This window comes from Scardinius erythrophthalmus, assembly GCF_964197995.2.
Source record: "Scardinius erythrophthalmus genome assembly, chromosome: 16".
Taxonomy (NCBI): domain Eukaryota; kingdom Metazoa; phylum Chordata; class Actinopteri; order Cypriniformes; family Leuciscidae; genus Scardinius; species Scardinius erythrophthalmus.
Genome location: NC_138236.1, coordinates 9,858,361 through 9,874,824, shown reverse-complemented (window position 1 = coordinate 9,874,824; position 16,464 = coordinate 9,858,361). Strand labels below are relative to the sequence as shown.

At 37.2% G+C, this 16,464-nt stretch overlaps 1 protein-coding gene across 2 annotated transcripts in view; it reads left to right on the top strand.

Annotated features, from left to right (window-relative positions):
* The window catches only part of osbpl10b (oxysterol binding protein-like 10b), a 57,856-nt gene extending 43,222 nt beyond the window's left edge, over nt 1-14,634 (top strand). For both annotated transcript variants that reach the window (XM_081389105.1, XM_081389104.1), the window contains 5 exons: nt 372-861; nt 6,879-7,065; nt 7,740-7,922; nt 10,890-11,043; nt 12,858-14,634. In XM_081389105.1, coding sequence (XP_081245231.1) covers nt 372-861; nt 6,879-7,065; nt 7,740-7,922; nt 10,890-11,043; nt 12,858-12,902 — 1,059 coding nt within the window. In that variant the 3' untranslated portion in view covers nt 12,903-14,634. The remainder of the gene's footprint in view (nt 1-371; nt 862-6,878; nt 7,066-7,739; nt 7,923-10,889; nt 11,044-12,857) is intronic.
* Nucleotides 14,635-16,464: the final 1,830 nt, after the last annotated feature.

The window sequence follows — 16,464 nt, the reverse complement described above, 5'->3', positions numbered from 1 at the left end:
AGTATGCAATTTCAGATGCAGCCAGACACTTGTTTCATTCCTGAAAGAATCCATGTTTTTGAGCAAATCGGTTGAATGAGGGATCATAAAAAAAACATTCACTCATAAAAACAGTCACTTATCACCACCTACTCGTGAAATTATGTAAACTACAGAAAGAGTTTGAAAAAAATCCCCACCAGTGCACAGTGGAACGTACAGAGTGATACAAATAATATAAACGTATTCATTTTGTCATTCATTTGATACAAAATGCATTCATGGGCTGCATTCAGCAATATCCGTGAAATCTTTTTTCACTCACATTCAAATACCATCAAAACTGTCTACAGATTGGTCAGATAATGTAGGCCTGTATCTTTTGTTCTTAGGTGGTGCTGCCCACGTTTATCCTAGAGAAGCGCTCCCTTTTGGAGATGTACGCCAACTTCATGGCCCACCCGGATGTGTTTTTGGCCATCACGTCTGGAGCGACGCCAGAGGAACGCATGATCCGGTTTGTGGAATACTATCTGACCGCTTTCCACGAGGGTCGTAAAGGTGCTGTGGCCAAGAAGCCTTACAACCCCATTCTGGGGGAGAGCTTCCACTGCACATGGGACGTACCGCGAGATAAGGTTCGGCCCCTCAGGACTACCAGCTCAAGCCCAGCACCTGCGGCTGCTCATTCCGCACAGACCACCTCCAATGATGGGTTAGGATCTTACCGGCTACGTTTTGTGGCTGAACAGGTGTCCCACCACCCCCCGGTCTCTGGATTTTACTGCGAGTGCAAAGAGCGCCGGACATGCGTCAACACCCATGTTTGGACAAAAAGCAAGTTCATGGGCATGTCCATAGGAGTGTCAATGTTAGGAGAAGGTGAGTCTCTTTTAACTCTTTCCCGCTATGGACTACTTGCACAACTATTTCTGCGTTCTACTTAGTACATATCGGGAGTTTCCGGTTTGAGCGTTCAGAGCGCCTACATACATGAGAATGCAGATTATCACTACGTTTTATGGCTGCCAATTGACACAAATTTCCGGCGCTATTACACATCTGAGAGTACTGAATCTCCTGATCAAAACACATGCAAAGAAGATACAGAATGAAGCGGTATCATATGTACTCATATGCATATGTAAAATAACGAGATCATCTACACTAAACAGCATATAAATCAAAACAGTCTAATATTACTGAATGAAATGTCGACCCAGCACGAGGTATAGGACTGTGAAGCTTTGCGGGTGTTGATGGACTCGATCTACTTTTTGCTCAAAATGTTGCTTATGTAACACCCTTTTCAATTTGAATGTGCTTTTTTGGTATGACAAATGTTTCACATAAGTATGCACAATATTTTAGTACCATATTGACAGATACCAATACATTTTTTTAATTTATTGGTATCAGTAGATATTGGATATTTAATTGTTTGTAGTCATTTCGCCTAATATTACATTTAGTTAGGGTTAGGATTTTTGTTGTCATCTAATGCTGACTAAAAACAACAATAATCTAGTTGTCTTTATAGCAAATCTCAGAATTAATATAAATTTTTCATGCATCACATTATGTTAATTTATCATTAAATATTATTGTTTTTGTTAATATTTTGGATCAGATTTTATTTTTATATTTTCTGTTTTCATTTTTTTTATATTTATATAATATGTCTTGTTTTTATTAAGTTTCATTATAGTACTTCAACTTAAAGGTGCATTGCGCAACATTTCATGTTAAAAATACCCGTTTTTCTAACCCATACATGCTTAACAATTGCCTGATGGGCTGAATGAGCCCTTCTCTGATCACTGCGATTGCCTCTATAATCCTGTACAGTAAAATAAATAAGAGGGATTCGGGTCGGAATTTGAGACTGGGCGTGTCATGCGCGGTCAGTTGCAGTGTTGCAGTTTCGCTTGTCGCCAGAGGGGGCATAGTTCTGCAAAAACTATGCCCTGCAGGGCTACATAATGCAATGAGAATTCAGTGAATTCAGTTCATCCAGTTCTCAAGATCCATCCACAAGATCTTACTACGAGTCTTTGTTTTCATACTTACCAAAACATTTCTAGAAAAAAAAAAGCTAAATAGTTTCTTAGAAGCATTTATTAATTCATAAAGTTGTGTTTTGTTTATGGCGATCATTTGTCTGCTGGGATCATTGAGTTTTGTTCATTTCTGTTTGATTAAAGCCTGAGGGTTTGCTCATTCAGGCAGAACTGTTTTTCCTCCGTCGCCTCAGATGTGTGTCTAAAGAGCATACTGTTTCCAGATCAGCTGATCTGCCTCAGGGCCTGTGATATTTACTGGTGCTTATATCACAACTCCATCTGTCTGCAGGAACAACAACAGAAATGCACTGCTGTTTGAAAAACTCTCCCCTTGATGTGTCACTTCACTCACTCACTTGATGCTTCGCTCAAGTCCCAAAACTGTAGAGCTGCCAGCAAAGGGAACATTTTCAGGCATTGTTCCTAAAGATTATGCCTTGATTTAGTTAATATACCTTGTTTTGGTCAGGTTCTTCATTGAGAATGAAATCCCATTCACGTTGTGACAAAATGGCAGATGAAGCCAGATAAACGTCATTTATAAATACACTTGTTTTTGAAAAAAAAGTATCTTATGCTCACTATAGATGTGTATTTGATCAAAGATAGAGCAATATTGTAAAATAGTATCTATTTGAATATGTTTTATAATGCAATGTATTCCTGTGATGGCAAAGCTGTATTTTCAGCATCATTACTCCAGTCTTCAGTGTCACATGATCCTTCAGAATCATTCTAATATGCTGATTTGCTGCTCAAGAAACTTTTCTTATTATTATCAATGTTGAAAACAGTTGTGCTGCTTAATTTTCTTTGATGAATAGTACATTAAAAAGAACAGCATTTAATTGAACCCAAGCATGTTCTCAATACTCTCGAACTGAGAGTTCAATGAAGTGGATCATGCAGGATGAAGGTAGCATTTGGTGAGCTTAACCAGTTAGGACTCTTCTGTAATCAGGACAACATTAATTACTTATAAGACGGCTTGCACTAATCCCCTAGAGTAATGTACACAGAGAGTTAATTGGAGCAGCAGGAATTTTAGAGGAATTTAAAAGGATATTTTACACAAATTATGTCATTTACTCACCTTTTTATTGTTCATCATCTATCGAACACAAAAACAGATATTTTTGAGAATCTTCACGCTCCTTTCCATTTAACGACATTTCGTATTTGTATTTATATATGTTTTGTGAAGTCATGTGATGAGGAACAGATCAAGCTGTTATTCACTGATAATCTGTTCCTCTGTTAACCCTAAAACTGACACCAGATCATTAAAGGGTTAGTTCACCCAAAAATGAAAATTCTGTCAGTAATTACTCACCCTCATGTTGTTCCAACCATGTAAGTCTTTCGTTCATCTTCGGAACACAAATTAAGATATTTTTGATGAAATCTGACATAATTTTTACTCCTCCATAGGCTTCCAGTGTGACCGAAACTCACCGGCCCAGAATAGTTATTAAAACATCGTTAAAATAGTCCAAGTAACTACAGTGGCACTACATTAAGTTTATCATGCGACGAGAATACTTTTTGTGCGCAAAAACAAACAAAAATAACGACTTTATTCCACTTTTCATTTCCTTCTCTCTGGGCCTCGTAGTGTTTTTGCGCTGCGCGTCTGTGTTGCACGTCATCACGCAACACACACATGACCGGCGTCGGCCAATAGTGAGCCTACGTGGTGACGTGTAACACAGACGCGCTACGCATTGTGCGCAAAAAGACTACGCGAACCAACTAGAGGCCCAGAGAGAAGGAAATGAAAAGTGGAATAAAGTCGTTATTTTTATTTGTTTTTGCGCACAGAAAGTATTCTCGTCGCTTGATATACTTAAGATTGAGCCACTGGAGTCACTTGAACTATATTAACGATCTCTTTAATAACTTTTCTGGGCCAGCAAGTTTTGGTCACATAGAAGCCTATGGAGGAGTGAAACATGGCTCAGATTTCATCAAAAATATCTTAATTTGTGTTCCGAAGATGAACGAAGGTCTTACGCGGTTGGAACAACATGAGGGTGAGTAATTACTGACAGAATTTTAATTTTTGGGTGAACTAACCCTTTAAGTCACAGAGCTGTTTGTTAGTGATTCAGTCTGATTTCTCAGTAAATCATTGTCTATTTTGAAATTTTCATTGAAAAGAACTAGCTCAAAAACAATAATTCATTGATCACTGAGATACAGTAATAGTTTATATTCATATTTTCAATTAGTTTTTATTTGTATATTTTCCATTTTTATTATTATTATTTACAGTACAATCTGTACAGTTTTTATGCATTTTATTTCAATTTTAATTTTAATTATTTTAGTACATCAAGTTAAACTAATTGAAAATGAGAAATGTTTCCTTGGCAACAAGCTAAATGAAATAAGTTCAATTGTTTTATTTTATTTCCGTTAACTTTTAAATATTTTTTAGGGTTTTAGTTTTAGTTAACTACAATAACGCTGGCATGAAGATTTTCTGGTAACACTTTACTTTAAAATCTCATTTGTACACATTACTTAATGCTTAGCTAACATTAACTTACAATGAACAATATATTTATTTAAATCATTTATTATCTTTGTTAATGTTAATTAGTTAGTTAGTAAAAATGTAATTGTTTATTTTTTGTTCATACTAGTTCACAGTGCATTAACGAATGTTAACAAAATAATACAACTTTTGATTTAAACCCTCTGGTGCTCTTCATCTGGCAGTCAAAAATTAATTGAATTTGAATAAAAAAAAAAAAAGACTACTCTTAGTTTGATAATGTTTTTTTTGGTAATGCATTTATTCACTTTTTGAGCATAGACCTACAAATGAAATTTCCAACTTAAACTGTCATAAATCTTGAATGTTTTGGTGCACATACTTGTTTTGGTCTCTTTTTAAGGATGACAGATTATTGCTGAAGTGAAAAAAATTATAGAATGTCTGTTATTATTATGAAAAATGCCCTTTGACCTTGATTAATCAGGACCTTTTCGAATCATATCCATGTTTTTTTTTTCATATAGCAGGTGCCAAAACCTTTACCAAGTTTCGTATCATTCCTATGAAGCAAAAAATTTGAAAAAAAAAAAAAAACCGCAAAATTTTTCATTCGAATATGACCGAAGAGCACCAGAGAGTTAAAATGTATTACTGTAGTATACGTTGAAATGAACTTTGTCTTAGATCAGGGGTTTTCAAAGTCAAAGACAGTGGGCTTCCCTTCTAACATATACACGATGCCCCCCACACACACACCCCAATTAAACTGCATAGTATTAACTGCACTGTATGAATTACATATACACAATGGATTCTTAAAGGAGAACTCCGGTCAATTTTAACATTAAGCTCATTTTTTTGTAAATTTGGAGTGCTGTCAATACAGAGAACAACGACAAAAATCGGTGTTGCCTACACCGTGTTATCCTCTTTTTAAAATTTGCACCCTGTTGACTTCAATGGGGCAAGTTTTAAACCTGCTTTTAGCCTCTTAACATCCTTGATGTGTCATTACAAGTGCCCAGCCAATGTGAGTGATTCCTTCAGAGTGAACACGGGTGAATCTGACTGCAGTAGATGTGAAAAATATGAATAAAAATGATGTTATTTCAGCCAGCGCACATACCTGTATTTACATCCTGTTTTCGGTCGAAGTCCATAGTAATCGATTGTCGAGTTCACGCGCGTGATCATAGGTAACTAAACCTATGCGGGTGAACTCGACAATCGATTACTATGGATTTTGACCGAAAACAGGATGTAAATACAGGTATGTGCGGTATGTATATTGACAGCACTCCAAATTTACAAAGAAATGAGCTCAATGTTAAAAATTGACCGGAGTTCTCCTTTAATAAAGCTATGAAAGATATTCACTTTCCTTATGCATGGATCCAATATAATTATTTCCCCAACTGTTTACTTTCACTTTAGACATAACTGACTGTGTTTACATGAATACTCACCAAAAGTGCAAAGGGCATTTTGAAATAATACGGGCAAATAGCCTTCCAGGTTCGCCTACAAATTGACATCATGACTGAATCAAGGATGCTCGAACACCTTTAACACAGTGAATGTCCCTTCTGCAAATCAGCCATGTCGGCTCAATCAAATGTAGTTTCCTCATGCGTCAGCACAGATGAATTCATCTGTCCTCTACTGGGATCATCAGAGAAGCTCTGGGCTCAGCATTATCACAAGGAACTGGGCCGAAACACGCTTGACCCTTCTGGAGCAGGGAGCCGAACTGCACCCGCCCCCCCCCCTTCAGCTCTCTTGTCTCTGGGAAACAGATGTGCTGTTGTGAGACCTGGCTGAAAGCCCACAGAGATTTTGCCACTAGACAGCTGTCCATTATGTAACCAGAATAAAAAATAGGCCAGGCCCGCTGAGAGAGCTGCTGCGAACAAAACTGTTCAGATTTTACCTGAGTTATACAGATAGACACAAGTCACAAGTCAACTGTAGTTCGAGGTTTGCATTATAATATAGTGTATTTAAATCTAAGTACACTATAAAAAAAGTAATATAGAAAAAATCTGTCATCCTGATGACTGGTAAATCAGAACAGGTCTAAACGCATGACACTGGACTACACAGAAGGATTATAGTGGATATGAATTCCAGAAGGAATGCTAATACTTCGCTAATATAATTTGTAACAACTTCTAATACGCTCGGTGGTTTCAACTAGTTTTGCTTCAGGACTTGCTATAAACACCTGTGGAGCATTGGAATCAAAGTTAATCAGAATTCTGTTCGCTTTGTATGGAGTTGAGCTGGAACCATATGAGTCTGTGAACCGAGTGTGACCTGTGTTTTTACGTTAGGAGTCCTACATCTCTTGGAGCATGACGAGGAGTACGTGTTCACGCTGCCCTCTGCCTACGCTCGCTCCATCCTCACAGTGCCCTGGGTGGAGCTGGGTGGGAAAGTTTCCATCGGCTGCGCCAAAAGCGGATACTCTGCCACCGTCACATTCCACACCAAACCCTTCTATGGAGGGAAAGTTCACAGGTGAGAGTCAAGAAGCTCATTTTATTTGAGATCGGGTAAAACATGCATCATATTTTAATATGTATTTTGCTGATGGTAAGATTTGGATTATTTACTTATTATTTACTTGACTTATTATATAATAAGTTATTTTTTGTCATCTTTAAAGGGGCTTTATGAATTTTCATGTATTAATCACTTTTTTATTCCCAGTGTGTGAACAGCTTGTTGCGAAACTTAAAAAAAACGAGACCTTCCCCAACTTCCTGGGTTGTCTACAAAAGCCTGAGGGCTGATTTTTATGTGAAGGACTCAGGACGTTTTTGTCGTGATAATAAAAAGGATGACATTTACACGCTACATCCCCTCTTCCTTCAGTGGCTCATGAAATGAATGCATGTACAATGTTCAGGATACTTAAAGAGCTATTCTGTAATGTCAATGTGTCATACAAAGAAAAGGGATTCATTCAAACTATAGTTTCAAATAGCCAGATCTGTAGTCTCAAATATACTTTATAATCAAACTATCATTTTAATGACCTCATCTGTCGACATGATATGTTGTGCAAACATATCCACCGGCAAGAAGTTGCTGTCTGCAGTTCACTTATTGGCCACTGGTGTCGCTAAAAACAATGGTTTCTGAATTCTACATATAGCCCCTTTAACTTATTTTCTCTTTTTCTTCAACAGAGTCACAGGTGAGGTAAAACACAATCCCACCGGTACCATCGTATGCAAGGCTCAGGGGGAGTGGAACGGGACCCTGGAGTTCACTTACAGCAGTGGAGAGACCAAAGTGATTGACACATCCAAACTGCCAGTCATTAAGAAAAAGATCCGCCCACTGGAGAAACAGGCCCAGTATGAATCGAGGTGAGATTTTATCACTAACTTCATTTAAATAGTGACAATGAGGGTGTTTATGGGAGAATTCATGTTTTTCCAGAATTGTATTTTATTTAAATAATTCTTATTTTTTTTGCAATTACATTTTGAGCCACTAGTAATGCAGAAATCACAAACAACAATTTTAAAAGTGGTCTTTTTCTTTCTTTGTTGCATCCGTAGTCTAGCTGATTTCACACATGCCCTTTAAATGTTGAGTCATGGTGCTCATGTATACAACACGTGTTTGAGTCTGGGTTGTCCCCCTACTAACCCTAAAAATTGTTTTTGTTTTTTTTAATGGCCAAAATTATCTGATTATCACACTTGCCAGAGTACAAAATGGACTAAATATATTTATAAACAGTTGTGTGTTTTTATTTAGAGTTAGCTTGTTCTATTCATTTTGCAGAAGTCCATTAACTTCAAATGGAAGCATAGTGAAACCTTTCTTCTAGGGAAGAGAGTTACTCAGGCAGTGCAAATAAATAGCGAGTGTGAAAGATCAGAACTCGGTGATCCAGATAATGCCACGGTGGATGAGCATCTCTCATTTTAGAGCATTTTAGCTAAATCCTGCCCCTCTAGAGCTCTTATACGATACTCGTGACCCTCATGCACTGTTCTGGCCCTGAGGGAGCTGGAGGATTCACTTAATAAACTCTAATGCTGCTTATTGGCTTATTGTAGAGGAGAGATCCAGCCGGACAGGACAGAGCCCCATCAGAGTAGTCTAATGCTCTCAGCCTGGCGGTACCACAGCCGCGTAATGCAATCAAAAGAAGATATAGCGGCAGAGAGGTTCTTCTGAAGTAGCGCTAGTAGTTGCAAAAAGTGTGGATCCATTGATCCTTGAAAGGTTTGGGATCAAATTTAATAAAAGATTTGGCTGATTCATCATCTGAGGTTGATTTTCTTATCCTGATCAATATGGCTAGACGCATCACCCTTGACTAAACAGCAAAGTTTTGTAGCTTATTATATATATATATATATATATATATATATATTAGGGCTGTCAATCGATTAAAATTTTTAATCGCGATTAATCGCATGGTTGTCATGAGTTAACTCGCGATTAATCGCATTTAATCGCACATTTTTTATTTGTTCTAAATATACCTTAAATTAATACTTTTCAAGTTTGTAATACTCTAATCAACGTGGGCATTGATAAATATAGATGCTTTATGCAAATGTATGTTTATTATTGAAACCATAGTCAATATAGCATGAAGACGAGACATGTTTCAAAGGTCATAGATGTTTTTCAAAGAACTTGTTCATGTCTATTAGACACATGTAGAAAGAAAAAAGAAATACCAGGTTCCCATTACTTCTCTTTCTTTGCACTGAGCAATTTACTAACACAAACATGTTTAGATTTTTGCATGACATGCAGGGCAGCTCTTCTGAAAATGCTAAATGTACATTTAGCATTTATTATTACATTGTAGTTTGTCTCTCTCTGTGCCCATTTTGATGAAGCTAAATTCTCAATACATTCTCAATAAAACGTATATTTTACTGTTTCTGTTGTCAAACAACGGAATGAATTTGAAATGGTGACTGAAACGCGACCAAATAAACATAACCAGCTCTCCCTTCCAAGACGTTAATCTGCACAAAAATTCTGATAATCGAGCCGTCGTCTGGTGAAATCAAATACACATAAGCTAAAGACAATATCCGTGCTCTGATTTCGGCTATATTTGTAAAATTAGAGAAGCAACATAATATCTGTGTTTAACTGAATTAAAGCGCTGCTCCTCCGCGTGAGACGCAGAGAGCGAGAGAGAGAGAGAGAGAGAGAGATAGAGAGAGAGCGCGAGAGAGAGAGAGGCGCGCGCGCGTGCTGGGAGAGCAGTACCGGCGGTACCGGTATATTCTCAGGAACTAAATAAGGTTTGGGCGCTTTGTTGAAGGGAAAAAAATCGCTAAAGGGGTCTGCAATGTGGCTAAGTTAGCAACACTGTGTATCTGCATTTCTCCAACTAGGTTTTGGGCCACGGGTCAAACAGAAAATACGCGCTGCGTTAATCGTCCGTTAAAAAAATTAGTGCCGTTAATATGATTTTGCGTTAACGCGTTATTAACGCGCTAAATTTGACAGCCCTAATATATATATATGTTTATATTTTTGTTCATATTTCAAAATGAACAAAAATGGCAGAATTGCTAATATAGATTTTAAAATATATGTACAAAAATTTTTAAATTTGGCTATTTTTTTTAAATGATTTAAATCTAAATATATTTACAATATATTGTCCAAAATATATTTTAGACAATAAATTGCTTTGAATTTTGGCTAAATTTATTTTTGTTCAAGATTGAAAACTATTTATTTTTTCTTTTAAACTCTTTCCCCGTCATTGACATAATTTTCCGTCGTTTATGACGCAACTCTTCCCCGCCATTGACCAAAATTCGGTAGGGGGCGCTATTATGCATCTTCTGAAAGAGGACAGACTCTCCGCATCAAAACACAGGCGTGATAAAAGCATTCCTTATATTAAATAACGTGATCATCAAATTAAACTGCATATAAATCAAAACTTTGATGGACTCGATCTACTCCATCTATGTGTTGAGCATCATTCTGAATCTGATCCGGACGTAGTCTTTGACAAAAACGCCATTTTCTCAGCATTTTGTTCAAAATGTTCCTTTTTTATTTATTTATTTTTACTTACCCACATTCAAGTGTTGATAAAAAAAGAATGCATGAAGCTTGAATAAAATGTTTCCTTAAGCCATGCTGTAAACAACATTTGGCATGTAATTGAAATACATATTGACCAGAAAAAATGTCATATGGGGCAACCGCAAAAAAAGTTTGCAGGTCCAATTTAGGAGCAAATTTATCTGAAGTATATTATTCCACAACAATATATAAGCATGAAAAAAGTATCAGCCTGTGGTATTATCCTGACTTGTGGCAATGATTGATAGACGGCTGTGGCAGCATGTGACCGCGGCACTGAAGGCCGGGGACATCGACGCGGCCACTGAACGCAAACACCAGCTGGAGGAGAAACAGAGAAGAGAAGGGAAGCAGAGAACAGCCAGCAGCACCACCTGGAAACCCAAGTACTTTATCAAAGAGGTGAGGCTTCCTAATTCTGCATCAAAAACCTGATGAGGACTTGCAGCCTCAAAGCCTTCATTCAAGTCCCATTTGTCATTTTTAATTGACTAGTCAGTACTTTTACTAGTCAGCTAATTTGTCTTAAAGGGTTAGTTCACCCAAAAATGAAAATTACCATTCACCCTCAAGCCATCCTAGGTGTATGACTTTCAGCCAAACACAATCAGAGTTATATTCCAAAATATCCTGGCCCTTCCAAGCTTTATAATGGAAGTGAATAGAGTTTTTGAAGCTCCAAAAAGCGCATCCATCCATCATAAAAGTAATGTATACGGGTCCAGTGGGTTAATAAAGGCCTTCTGAAACGAAGCGATGGGTTTTTGTACTTTATAACTTTTTAAACTATAATCACTGGCTTCCGGTAACGGCCATGCGTGAGTATAGTTCCGGCGGAAGATTGACCTCTGACCTGACACATGACATATTGACGAACGCAGAAGCGCAGAGGATAGAGCAAAACAAAACACCGGTCACGAATTAGAAGTCTAAAACGGGAATTTTTAAAGAGAATTGTGGGAGGAGCTTGTGTTTGTTGCCCAGCCCAATTTGGCATCTACTCTCACATAAGCTTGCGCTACTCCTACATCATACGTCATGCGTCGGGTCAGAGGTCACTCTTCCACCGGCACTAGGCCGTTACCACAACCCAGTGATAATATTTAAGGTATAAATATGGATACATTTCTAACAAAAACGTATCGCTTCGCTTCAGAAGGCCGTTATTAACCCCCTGGAGCCACATTGATTACTTTTATGATGGAGGGATGCACTTTTTTGGGCTTCAAAATCCTTGTTACCATTTACTCCCATTATAAAGCTTGGAAGAGACAGGTTATTTTTTAATATAACTCTGATTGTGTTTGACTGAAAGAAGAAAGTCATACACACCTAGGATGGTTTAAGGGGGGGTTAATTATAGGATAATTTTTCATTTTTGGGTGAACTAATCCTTTAAGGAAGCCTTTTATAATTAGGCTGGTTTCAGTTCACCAGACCCTGAACGGATTAGTTTCTTAAGAGGTGGTTACATAAGACATGTACATATGTTCAAAAACAGCAGAATACAAGATCTCCTCAGGTTTTATTTTTTTAAATTGAGGGAAACTCTATAAAACTACAGTACTGTTCAGACGTTTGGGGTTGGCTTTTCACTTATATTTCATACTTGATGATGATAATTAAATTCAGTGAACAACTGATTTTTCTTTTTTACGCTTATTAAAAATGATTAATTATACACTTTTTTTAAAGTTTTGAAAATGTTTTTGAAAGATGTCTTTTATGCTCACCAAGGCTGCATTTATTTACTCCAGTCTTCAGTGTCACATGATTCTTCAGAAATCATTCTCATATGCTGATTTGCTGCTCAAGAAACAGCTGTGCCTTTTTAAAAGCACAGCATTTATTTGAAATATTATTTTGTAACCATATAAAAGTCTTTGTCCCTTTTGATCAACTCAATGTATCCTTGCTGAATAAAGAGTGTTTAAAAAACTCTTACTGAAGCCACATTTTAAATGCTAGTGTGTAATTGTGAGCCATACTTAAATGTCATGATTTAAAAGGGGGCTCAGAAGCACCCATCTATGTGGTCACAATTCACCCTCAATACAGCATTTTACATTGTCACCATGTTTGGGACGGGGCCGAATATTATTAATTTCCCTTCACATCCCGCCTCTTTTGATTAGCTCCAGAGTCATGCAGGATATTGGTTCTCATATCAGATCTAGCACGTCTAACATCTGATTCTGTCCTTGAATTGCCCGCAGGGGGAAGGATGGGTGTACCACAATCCTCTATGGAAGACGAAGTGAAGAAGAAAAGCCCATACCCCCCCGCCCCCGCCCCACAGATGGGAGTGGCCGTGTAAACGAGGGGCTGGTCAACCAATGGGACTCAAGCCGCAGGGAAAGACATTGATCTTTTTCTCCAACTTGTCGTACGGAGAATGAAAGGTGCCAAAAACAAAAAGACTCAAGGGTGGTTGAAATACCTCAAAAGCCCATCCGGACGGTGAAGATTTGGATGTGGAGGCCTGAATTGTGTGACCTTGTGCAATATCTTTATATTACTTCTGGTAATCAATACTACAGTAAAGTGAATTTTCACACAGAAGAGATGTAGCATCTGTATCAGAGAGTATAACAAAAAAAAACCGATAGCTATTATTTTAGAACAACCATAGAGTATTCTGGTTACGTGAGACCAGTGAGCACAGAGCGGCTATAGTATGTGAGGAGTATGTATTCATGTGAGAGACCTCACCCCTCATGTTCTTATGTATTATTTGAATGACTGAATCAATCTTACCATTCAATGACAGTATTGTGCTTCAGTCGAGTCTCTCACACCTGAAGAAAGAATAAAATGGATATTTGAAGGAATGGATTTTAAAATCACGTGCAAATGTATTTTTTCCTTCATGATTTAGCAAGGTCAGTGATATGCATGCGTTTCAGTCACTTAACTGAACTATTCATTAAATGCTGATTAAAAGTTAAACGTTGATTTCTAAAAAGCTGCTCTTCAGAAATTTGACTTTTTGACAATTTAATTTCTTCTCAAAGTACACTATTTTGTGAACATGCAAGTGTTTATTAACTTAAAAGTAAAGGTAATTGGATATGGTGAAGATGTAGTGTTTCACAGCTATATATCAGCAGTGTTTAGTAACTTGCATAATTATTCATCTAATACATGCTTTTCATGGCCATTCTATATTGTGAATAAAGCTGGATGTTTTTAGAAAAGAAAATTTAAAAGAGTAAAAAGAAGAATTGGGGAGAATCAATTAATAATTAATAATTTACTGCCATTGTGTGAATATGTAATTCATAATAAAGTAGCTTAACTATAATCTGATTGAGCATTTTAGAAAGTAATATGATGTAATATTACAAGTACTACATTTTTGGAATCTGAATGTTTTCAGTTTCTACCCAGCACCGATTCTGTGACAGAAAAGAGAAAACTATTAGTTGTTTTAATAGGATGTGAAATAAGGCCTATTTTTCACAAATGGTCATTGAAAGGAGGTGATTAACCTTTAAAAAATGATCAACCTCAGATCATTAAAACTTTTTCTATTTTCTATGAGGTTTGTCATTTTTGGGGGGTGTCAAATCAAATTATTCAAATAAAAGTTAAATACATGTTAAAATGTATCAAATAAAACTATGTATAATAATAATAACAGTGCTACAAATTTAAGCTACATTAAGCATTTTGAATAGGTACAAGCTATTTTGGGACCAAATGTCGGTTATTGAAGCTTACATTTCCCATAATGACAAATATTTGCTTGATCCTTGAGCAATGGTTGTGGGGCTGATCATTCAAAATCATGGCAAGGTGGGATACAGACATTTGTTGTGTTTAAAATTAGCTACTGTACATGCTTTGTTGCATAATATATTATTATTCATAAAATGAACCAAGTTCTTACAAAAAATAAATGCCTCGAATGCTTAAAAAAAGTCATTGGACCCCAACGGGTTTACAGCTTTCATGGAAAGTACAACAATGTAATAAACGGCAGTTCAACTGATTTGATTTTGCACATCTTAATCATGCACATCATCTAAATAAGGTAAAGTCAACCACATCCAGTTATGTAACTTGCTCCTTTTTGTGACTTCCATAATAGGCCTAGTGTCTTAACTGAATGAAGATGTGTGTCTTTGAGGGTCCGACTGAGACAGGCATGCAGAGCTTATCTCTGTCTGTGCAAGTGAACATAAGAGGGCATTGAGTTTTGATCAAAACACTCCATTAGCACAGATTCAACGCAGCACAGTGATTCTACTGTAAACCTCAGAGATGAGATGACATTCCCCAAACACTGTTTAAAATAAAGAAACGTCTGACAAAGTTGAGTGTACACACTTCAGACGTGTAAATAGTAAGCAAAGGTCAACAGCCAGCTAGAAATTTAAATAGATATGTAACCGACATATTTACACATCAGGAATATAAAAACTGGTAGAAAATATTATTAAAGTAGAGTTCATATATTAAGATTTCATATCTCAGCTACATCTGAATGAGAAATCAACGGGGTAAACAAAGACGATGCAAAGGTTTGCCTAGTTAGAGTGTCGTCATCTTAAAATCATGAAATAGTTATTTTTTTCCCTGCCTGGATGAACATATTCGCTTGAGACTGCTATAATGACGCAATTTTCCAGAGTGATAGTCACATGACATGTATAGCTCATCTGATTCGGATAAGTTGTTCTGAAGGCGGCGGATACTTGACCACCTCCTTGGTGTGATGTGCTAGAGCTGCCTCCTAGTGGACACTTGTAGAGCAGCACCAATGCAGTACAGGAGGACTTGAGCAGTATTATCAATTGGTCCTATAATGCTTTTTCGGATATTACCTTTCAAGTGGTTTGTGATCTAGTTGTTTATGAATGTAAACGGTCTACAAAGTTTCCAACATTAAAGTGCAAGACAAATTGAGTTATAGTCTCCCAAAAGAAAAAAATGAGTCGTCAGTAATTCCAGTCTTAATTCCTGCACAAACCCACTTTTGAACAAATTTGCATAATGGCAGCCTATGGTCTTCATTGGCTGCCCGCACACATCATCTACTTTGACACTCAAACACTGTAGTTGTAGCTGAGACCTGAGAGTTTGGTGTGTTGAGAAGACACTCTTTTCTGAGCTGTGAAAGTAAACCTTCTCTGCATGCACTTCAAAAAGATGAGAGGACACAGGCTTGAATGTATCCCTGTCAAAATCACATACTTCCTTACTACATAGTAGGTGAAAAACAGTATGTGACTGTCCAAATTCACAGTAATTCAAAAGAATAGGCAAAAAGTACTCGGATGACTTGCTACTACCAGCAAGATTCTGAAGTGTGCATACGATGGACACTCGCTGCTAATCTTCTCCCGTGGCCTCATGGGATTGTAAAGTTAACGGGAGAAGATTAGCAGTGAAGCGACACAATTGACGCTGGTATAGGTCACATGATAATGACAGCATGGCAATAGTACTTCCAGATTACATTCATACTATATAGAACATACTTTTTTTTTAATGGTCGTGATTCGTGAAGTAATTGTTCAAAATAAGTTCCTACTCAAGAGAGTATGTGATTTCAGGTGCAGCCATTGTGTATACAAGTGCTGAGGTAGCTGAAATTCAGATATGGTAATGGGTATTTTGTTTCTGACACACTGTAAGCAGTAGACCAATCACAACAGACTGGGCCATCTGACCAATCAGAGCAGAGGAAGCTCTTGGAAAGGAGTGGTTTAGAGAGACTGGATCCTTTATCAAACCATTTCAGACACTGAGAAAAGAGGTGATGCTGCAGTGTATATTATGAAAGTGTTTTTTGACATTGGATGCATGTAAACCTAT